Source organism: Phyllostomus hastatus, unplaced genomic scaffold (genome assembly GCF_019186645.2).
Source record: "Phyllostomus hastatus isolate PE091 unplaced genomic scaffold, TTU_PhHast_1.1 phas_contig_40, whole genome shotgun sequence".
Lineage (NCBI taxonomy): Eukaryota > Metazoa > Chordata > Mammalia > Chiroptera > Phyllostomidae > Phyllostomus > Phyllostomus hastatus.
In genome coordinates, this window is record NW_025333872.1 from 87,949,764 (window position 1) to 87,958,815 (window position 9,052).

The 9,052-nt window shown below is 41.7% G+C and overlaps 1 protein-coding gene across 1 annotated transcript in view; it reads right to left on the minus strand.

The window, feature by feature from the left end:
- PPIL4 (peptidylprolyl isomerase like 4) overlaps positions 1–5,230 on the minus strand; it is a 28,274-nt gene extending 23,044 nt beyond the window's left edge. Inside the window, exons 1-5 of the mRNA XM_045843386.1 lie at positions 5,106–5,230; positions 1,794–1,861; positions 1,641–1,705; positions 830–947; positions 18–160 (exon numbers count right to left, since the gene is read on the minus strand). Of these exons, the coding sequence (XP_045699342.1) occupies positions 18–160; positions 830–947; positions 1,641–1,705; positions 1,794–1,861; positions 5,106–5,175 (464 nt within the window). The 5' untranslated portion in view covers positions 5,176–5,230. The remainder of the gene's footprint in view (positions 1–17; positions 161–829; positions 948–1,640; positions 1,706–1,793; positions 1,862–5,105) is intronic.
- Positions 5,231–9,052: the final 3,822 nt, after the last annotated feature.

A 9,052-nucleotide genomic window follows, 5' to 3' on the forward strand; every position in this document is an offset into this window, starting at 1 on the left:
GTAAATTGTAAGCACACCTGATATCTTGATATGGTACAAAATCCTTGTCAACAAAGGTCTCGTTGATTTTCTTAATTATGTCCATGCCTTCTGTCACCTCACCAAACACTGTATGAACACCATCAAGGTAATCTAGATTATCTCCTGTGGTAATAAGAAACTATAAAGAAAAACCAAGAACACAAATACACACATATATATAATTCAAACTGAAACTAATTCCAGACTGACAAAAAATTTACAACATTAAGACTCTCACTGCATGGATTCTTACCCACTTGTTACTAGTACAACACTAAGTAAAAAGTACAAAGCTTAACACAAAATGTTAACACACACAGATGCTCCTCCGATTGTTAAAAATACTTGGACAAAGCAAGGCTCCGTTTCTGCACAAGGAAGCTGTGAGAAAGGAAAACCACCTACCCCAAGTGGGGTTTCAGTGAGCATTAAACAAGACAATGAATGACAAGTGCCAGTGTGACCTGCTTTAAACTAAGGAGCAAACACAGGAAGGACAAGGGGTGCAGTGTGGACAGTGATGATCTGTGAACGGTGGGACTGGGGGCGAGGTTACTTTCTTCCTTGTACTCTTCAGTGTTTGCTAGATTCCTCACAATGGACATGTTTTGCATTTAAAAAAACAACGGTTTTCTCTTTTGTGAGGTCATATGATTTTTGTTATATTGAAACAAGTGTAATTTTTTTCTTCCAAAAAAATCTTTAATTGAAAATTTCCCCTTACTGGATAATTTTAAAAAATAACTTTGTGGGATCATCCCAGCCCTTCCTTTTAGAGAAAAGCGCATCTTCTCACCCACTTCCTAACCTGAGATCCATGCTGATCACTGCCATTGTTCACCATGGACACGGTGCCTTTCTTCTTGTGCTTAATTCTTGGCACTTTTTCCACATCGAAAAACCTTGCTTGATCGCCATACAGCTGACTGAAAATATACACAATAAGGTAACAAAATGCAAGTATTTTCAACATGAAATACAGAAGTACTAGTAACATGTAGGGTTACCATTTCTTTATAGAAACACCAGTATGATTCAAAATATTCCTCTATTATGCTATAGGCATTTAGGGAACTTGGAAAAAATCTAATCTGAAACATACTGTAAAATGTAGACTGAGCCCTGGCAGGGTGGCCTAGGTGGTTGGAATGTTGTTCTGTACACCAAAAAAGGTTGTGGGTTTGATTCCCAGTCAGGGCACATACCTAGATTGCGGGTTTAATAGGGGAGGCAATCAATCGATGTTTCTCTTTCTCTGTACGCACCCACCCCTTCCCTCTAAAATCAATAAAAAACATCCTCGGGTGAGGATTTTTTTAAAAGATTTTATTTATTTATTGTTTAGAGAGGGGAAGGTAGAGAAAAAGAGAGGGAGAGAAACATCAATGTGTGCTTGCCTCTTGCATGGCCCCTACTGGGGACCTGGCCCACAACCCAAGTATGTGCCCTAGACTGGGAGTCAAACTAGTGACCCTCTGGTTTGCAGGCCAGCACTCAACCACTGAGCCACACCAGCCAAGGCAGATGAGTATTTTTTTTAAATGTAGGTTGAAATATGCTAGTTAACATTATAAAGAGGTAACTGTATTTTTATTTACCTAAAAAATAAAAGAACTTACCCAAAAACAGACTCTCCTCCACGGCCAGTCCCTGTAGGATCACCAGTTTGTATGATAAAATCCCTCTATAATATACAGGATACTTTATCAATTCAAAGAATTTGGTAGATGGTTCCAATAACAAAGGACATTGACTAATATCCACCAACTCACCTGTACATTGTGAATAAGGCAATAATTGTAATACTTTATTTTGCATAACTTCAGGAAATTCAAGCAAGCTGAAAGAAAATAAATAACAAATTTATCGCAGTAGTTCACAAATACATTTTTAAGTAAAAGCACAGTTAGTATAATTTAATTTCTAAATTACCATACAAAAGGTCCCCAAAGTGGTCATAGGTCTAAAGCCATAAAAAAGTCAGTGAGCCTAAAGAAGGGCAATACATTTTTAATTATCTTTTTATTCTCTTTTTCTTTGGATTTCTCTAGCATCTGAGCTAATGGAGGAAACTGACACTTATCTGAGATAAGCAATCACTTACTGATTTTTTTAACAGATTTTATTTCTTTACTTTTCGAGAGAGGGGAAAGAAGGGAGAAAGAGAGGGAGAGAAACATCAATGTGTGGTTGTCTTTCACACACCCCCAACTGGAGACCTGGCCTGCAACCCAAGCATGTGCCCTGACTGGGAATCTAACTGGAGACCTTTAGGTTTGCAGGCCGGTGCTCACTCCACTGAGCCACATCAGTCAGAGCTGATTGATCGATTTTATAAGAGAAAAAAAGAAAAATTAGTCACCATACTGGCCACATCTGAAAATACCATTTCTGCCACTTAAACAGTAAAATAATAAAACGTGGGTTAAAAAATGCCACAACAGTTCAAAAAAGAGATTGTTTCTAACTGGAGAAATTAGAAGACCTCCTGGAAGCTTTTAAAGGAACTGGATTGGCAGAGAATAGCAAATAGACAACATGTACCAATACAATGTCACATGGTACAAATACCACAGATAAACATACAGAAGATGTACAACTCTGGAGGAAAATACAGACAATAGGAGATGCTGCGAATGTGTGGGGGTAGTGGGTATATGGGAAATCTCCATCTTCCCCTCAATTTTGCTATAAACCTTAAACTGCTCAAAAAAGTGAAGTCTTAATTTTTTAAAAGGGAGGGGGAGAACCTATAGATTAAGAGATTTAAGAGATGTATCAGCTAATATAATACTATATGGCCCTTGCTTGGAACTTAATTTAAATGACCAAATATTTTTTTAAGTGATTATAAGAAAGAAAATATGAATTATACTAAGGAAATTTGCTGATTTTTTCAGATGTGATGATAATTTTTGGTTATGTAGTCTTTTTTTAAAGTATCTTTTAAGATACAAATTGATGTAATTACAGATTAAATAAATCCCATGTTAAGGATTTATTACAAAAAATCCAGTGGAGCTGGGGATATAAATGAAACAATATTAGTTATGTATTGACCGCTACTAAATGAAGCTGGTCATCAGCACAAGAGGGTTCATTGACATGACTCTACTTCTGGATGTCTTACGTTTTCTGTAATGAGAAGGAGGAAAGGAAGAAAGGAAGGGAAGGAGGAAGGAAATAAATCTGGATATGTTTACTATGGATTAACAAGTAGTTATAGATATAAGTAGAGAGCCAATCGCTTACAAATACATACAAACGGGACGGGTTATGTTTTTAGTGTTCTCAGGTAACCGTGCAGAAGCTATGCTTGTCCATGTGTCTCCGTAACTAGGTGGGGTGACCCCATCTCCCCCCTAGTTAGTTCCTCACGGCTTGGAGAAACAGCCCTTCTCATTTGTCAGGTGCTGCTCCACATAATGAGTGGCAAACAAACCAAAGGAGAGCAAAACCAAAAGATGATAAATATACGTGTCCCTGTAACATCCTTTGAACCTCTGGATCCCACCATCCTTACAGCCATGCTTACCCCAGTAACATGAGACAATCAATTACTTTCTTTCAGCCAGTTTGAGTTGAGTTTCTACCAGTTGCACAAAATGTCTTAATGCAACGATTATATATATGGATCAGTCAATAACATGAACCTCCAGTGCGTGCCCTCAAAGTGCCAGGCGTTGTACAAGGCGCTCAGGATACAGCGGTAGACTATTAAGGCACAGACTCTCTTGGAATTTATATTCTTGAGAGGACACAAGACTTGCAAATAACTCCAGGCCAACACACCAATGTTTCAACAAAACATGTGTTGTGTGATTTATAAAAGATCTGAGACAGCGGAAGAAACAGATCAAACTCTGCTTAGGGACAATGGAGAGACACAGTAAACACCATGCTTGACCTGAGATACGAACAACAAGCAAAAAGCCTGCCAAAAGGACACCAGTGGGGAGAAACGCGGGGAAGAGGCAATAGTGTGTGAAAGGCATAGGTATATGGTTGAACAGTTAGGGGTGGGGATGGGGGAGTTGTGTAGCAGGAGGCACTCGTACAGCATTGCGGCTTGTTTCATCCCCTTGGGTAGACTCTGTATTTCATGGGGGCAGGGCCCTAATTGTAACTAATCCCTCTTGGCCTTCAGATTGTTCCTATTCTGATACATTCTCCGTAGTGCTGCCTACTACCTTCCTAAAACAGGTGTGCCATGCCTCAATGCTGTTTCTTAAAATCTTCAAAACCTCTGGTCACGAGTAGGGCACACAAGACTATTCACGATCTAACATATACAACCAGACTCGCAGCTGCCATTCCCTGCCACATACCATTCCTTCAAGCCACACCAAACTACTTGCTGTTTCCAGAAAATTCCAAGCGAACTCAAAGAAAACTCTCGATTCCACTCATCTTTGATAGAGCGCGTACAAGGGTTCTGCATTTTTGGCTCCTTTCAACTCCCCGCCCCCAGCCAGGAAGAATTACTCCTTCCTCTGGTTTCCATAGCAACTTAGACATTCTTCCTCTACAACATTTCAAAAGTTAAATGGGTTCCAGCGCAGATTTCCCTCAATGGACCATTAGATCCCCAAGGGCAAGGTGCCCGTCCCACCGCTTGGCAAAGTCTTGTATAGTCGTCGATCGCCGAGCGTGTGCCCAGATTCCGTGCACACCCCCGGAGAGCCCTCCATCCAGGCGGGACGCCCACACTCACTGACCCAAGCACACCCTCCCTGCTTTCACCGAGACTCACGCATTACACACCAAGGAACACTGGTTGTGCTCCGGTCGCCAGGAAAGCGCAGTAAAGCCACTAAAGCTTTGTGGGACCTGCATAAGCGGCCAGGCACAGCACACAGGCATTTAAAGCCCACACGCCCCGCCGCCCGACTGGCCCGCACCAGACACGGGGGAAGGGATGTCCTCACAAAAACTTTTCAAACCCAGGCCCGCTCGTAAGCGCCGGGTCGCCGGCACCACCAGCCCAGACGCTCGAACTAGCCGACGTCGGGGACTGCGCGGCGAAAGGACAGTGAAGAAAAGAGATCGCCGCGCGGGCAAGAGGTGGTCGGGGCGGGCCTCACCGCGCGGCCGCTCCTCGGTGTACAAGTCGATGACGACGTCGCCCAGAGTGGTCTCCAGCAGAACCGCCATGGCGCCGGCTCGGCCTTCGCAGGGAGTGAGCGCCGGGGTTGACAGGCGCAGCCCGTCGTCGTCCACGCCGCGCGTCACCGTCGGCGCGACGCCTGATTCCGCCATCCCGACGGCGACACCGCCCCTTTCCGGGCCGCAAGGTAAGGCCCGATTGGTTGCCGTCCTGTGGTTCCCTTGGGCCCCGCCCCCGGCGCGGCTCTTTGAAAATCCTGATACACTCGGGACCGATGGTGCAGAATACTGTCCTGTGCAAGTGCCACTGGGTCCCCGGCTGGGGTGGCTCAGTAGACTGGGTGCGGGCCGGCGAGCCAAAGGGCCGCGGGTTTGATTCCCATTTGGGGCAAATTCCTGGGTAGTACCCCAAGCCCCCAGTGGGGGGCGCGTGAGACGCAACCGCATGTTGTGTTTCCCTCCTTCACCTCTCTCTAAATTAGAGTCTTTTTAAAAAATTGCCTCCGTAAAGGATTTTGATCCCTGTCTGTGTCCATCTCAAGAACGGAGAGGGCCTCGGAGCGATCCACCCCCCCCCTTTTTTTTTTCACGCTTCTCAGACCGCTCTGTCTAGCGGGAGCGACGGCGGTGCCACCTACTCCAGCGTTCTTGTTGGGACTAGTGATTTCCTAATAAGGGTTAAGTTGTCTCCTTGAGTCAAAAACTTTGGGCCTTAAACGTACAATGTTCTGCCCAGAAAGATGGTTAACAGGGAGTTCTTTACTGTCTAATCGTGTCTATGGCAGAGACTACCTGATACAGCAGCAGATGGTGGGTCGTTAGTGCTGAAAGCCGTAGGTTTCAGCCCCAAACACTCTGCTGGTTTCATCAATACTCTTTAACTTAGGAGACCTCTAAACTATCTCGGGCCTCTGTTGAGGCTTTCTGTCCAAAGCGTATTACCAAAACTGTCGTGGACAGGCTGATCATTCTCCTCTGTGTCATTTTTCACGTATTTATAACCTCCAGTAACTCCATCTCTGACTGTAGAAATGAGGCAGGTTTACTGGTGCTCCTGCAGCTCGTACTGTGAGTAATAAATTATTGTTTGTCTCTGACCCAGGAAGGGGCCTCATATCTTCCACCAGCATCCATGAAACTAGCAAGCTAACATGTTAATTTAAAAGTAGAGAAAACCTCAGAACTTTCAGATCCTGACAATTATTTCCTAAATTCCTGTCACCTTATTTACATAATATTTCTTATTAACATTTTATTTATTGCATTCTTCTCAGACACTAATGAACAGTATGCTTTTTAACATCCTTAGGTACAGCTGTCCCTTCGCGCTTTCAGCTTTCAGGTTGCTGGAACTAGTTAGCTGGGGAGGCAGGAAACAGGCACCGCCTCTGGCTCCAGGTGTGGTGAAGCAGGAAGCAAAGATCTACACTTTTCCGTTTCTCCATTTCTCTCAACCCTGCTTGTGTTTTTAGAAAGTCAATAAATGGAACATTTTGTAATACTCTTTATTAAAACAAACTGAATTATGACTTTTACTTTTTTTTACCTTTATTATGACCCAATAAAATGTGTTCATTCAGAATGCCAGGCTTAAAAATCGTGGCTGTATCACTTCCTGTGCTGTAACTCAGGGCAAAAAGCTTAAATTCTCTAAATCTCTATTTTTGTGTAAAAGGTGGAATCATAAATTATAATCATGTCATTAGGCTGCTGTGAGGTTTAAATAGTATACATAAAGCATTCAACGCGTTTAACACGGTGAACGTTGGCTGCTACAGTGATATTTCTATGAGTTAGTTGTTCCTCAGAAGCATCACTCCCTGTCACAGGTATAATGAAGTTCCTATCTAAATACGCAGACATAAAGGTTACAGTAAAAGCAGTTTTAAATTATCTTAGAAGAAATGTAAGGTAAAATTTGTGAATGGCTTTGGAAATGTGAAAAGGATATCTTTCTTTCTTGCTCTCCCTTTTGTCTGAGGGGTCTTCAGGAAGATCAAACATATGTAGCTGAAAAAGTTTGGACAATAATGGAACAGGCTGTGACTCACTTTTTCTCAGAAATTGGAAACAGACCCAGATTATATTTCAAATTTCTCTTGGTGTCAAGCCTGCTTTTGAATTGTAGAAAAAGATAAATTTTAGTTTTGACTGTGAAAACTATGTTATTAATAATGAAATCAGTTGCTGAACAAGGACCTATATCAAAGTTTGGAGTCAAAAAATGCCATTTCATGAGAAAATAAAGATGTATTTTTATAGATGTTATATACTTTGTTTTCTCTATGGTATTAAAATTTTTTAGAATATCTTCTATAGGAAAGATTATCTTCAAGGAACATACAGCATCTAATGTGTGTAGAAATAGACTGTATTTCTATTGGCAAACTGAACTGTTCTGGACAGGTTTAATAATTACAGAAATGAAGTTGATATGAATTGATGCAAAAGAATGAAGTTCACACCCTGGCCAATGGGCCCAGTTGTTTGGAGTGTTGTTTGCACACCAAAAGGTTGCAGGGGTTGGGTCGGGGCATGTTGGTGGGGGGCAACTGATTGATGTTTCTCTGTCTCTCTCTCTCCCTCCTTCCCTCCCTCCTTTCCTCTGTCTCTAAAATCAATAGATATAAAAAAATTAACAAAAACAAAGTTCCTACCATAATAACTGATGGATTTGTTTGCCAGTTTTATTCTGGTTTTCAGGTTTACAGATTAATGTGATGGTACAGTATACCAAGCTGAGTCTTCCAAAAGATGCAAGTGAGTGGAACCCTACACAAAGGTTGTTTAAAGTTTTAACTCATCAGAGTTGTGGTAGATAATAGTGTTTGTTGCAAATGATGGGACATTTTAAGTAGAAATTCCATGGTAATCATGCCTGTAGATAGCAAAATGGTGGCCTAAAGAGAACCATGTCATACAAAATAGTAAAATTGTTCATTATCAAGTAATATCAACAACTTAGAGTTTATTTATCCAACAAATCCCTGCTCAAACAGGTTTCATATTTTAACCTTTGGCCACTGCCCTCCTGGAGCTCAGAGCTAGCTAAGGAGATAGAGAAGGGAAAGGATAATAGATGGTCAGACTGTGGGGAGGACTCTTTGGGAAATACAGACTACCTCACCTTCCCCAACTACTTTTTCATAGCAATGTGCTTTGAAATCTTATACATATGTCACTAATTCAAATTATACAGATCTATATGTGTTACGTGTTCTGACCTCTAGGTGATTGTTGTTATTTGTTTGTTCGTTTTTTTAAGTGAGAGAGAAGAAGGTAGAGAGAGAAAAACATCAATCTGATGTTCTACTTACTTAAGCATTGCTTGGATGTTTTATGTGCCCTGACAGGGGGTGGAGCCTGCAACCTTGGCATACTGGGAGGGTGCTCTAACCAGTTGGGCTACCAGGCCAAAGCCTAGGTTCATTTTAAATCACAGCCGTGTGAAACAGAATGAAAAGGCCAGTGGTTGCATTTGGAACCCAAGAGTGGGTGGAACTTGCAAGTGAACAATATTATTAGATATCTTATAGTAGGTAAGCAGTTAGTTAAATGATTTTATAGTTTACCCTACAGAGATTTTGTAGCTTACTCTAGACTTCATAAACATGAAGAAAGGGGTTGATACATGGGAGAGGGCTAAGACAGAAAGAGAGATTTATGCTCTTTTTCATAGCAAAAAAAATTTATTTTTTAAAAAAGACTAAATGTTTCTTACTCTACCTGAATGGTAATGTGTCCAAGTTCTTCTCAGTCAATATGCAATATTGATTAATCTGAAATGCCTGAATTTCTTGGCATTCTCTGCTTTAGAAGGTTTCATTTTTTTTTAATCTGACAGGGGAAAACAAGTCTATAATCTTCATTTTGTAGATTAAGAAACTGACCAGAAAGGCCCCCAGGGCACAGGTGGGCAGGCTCC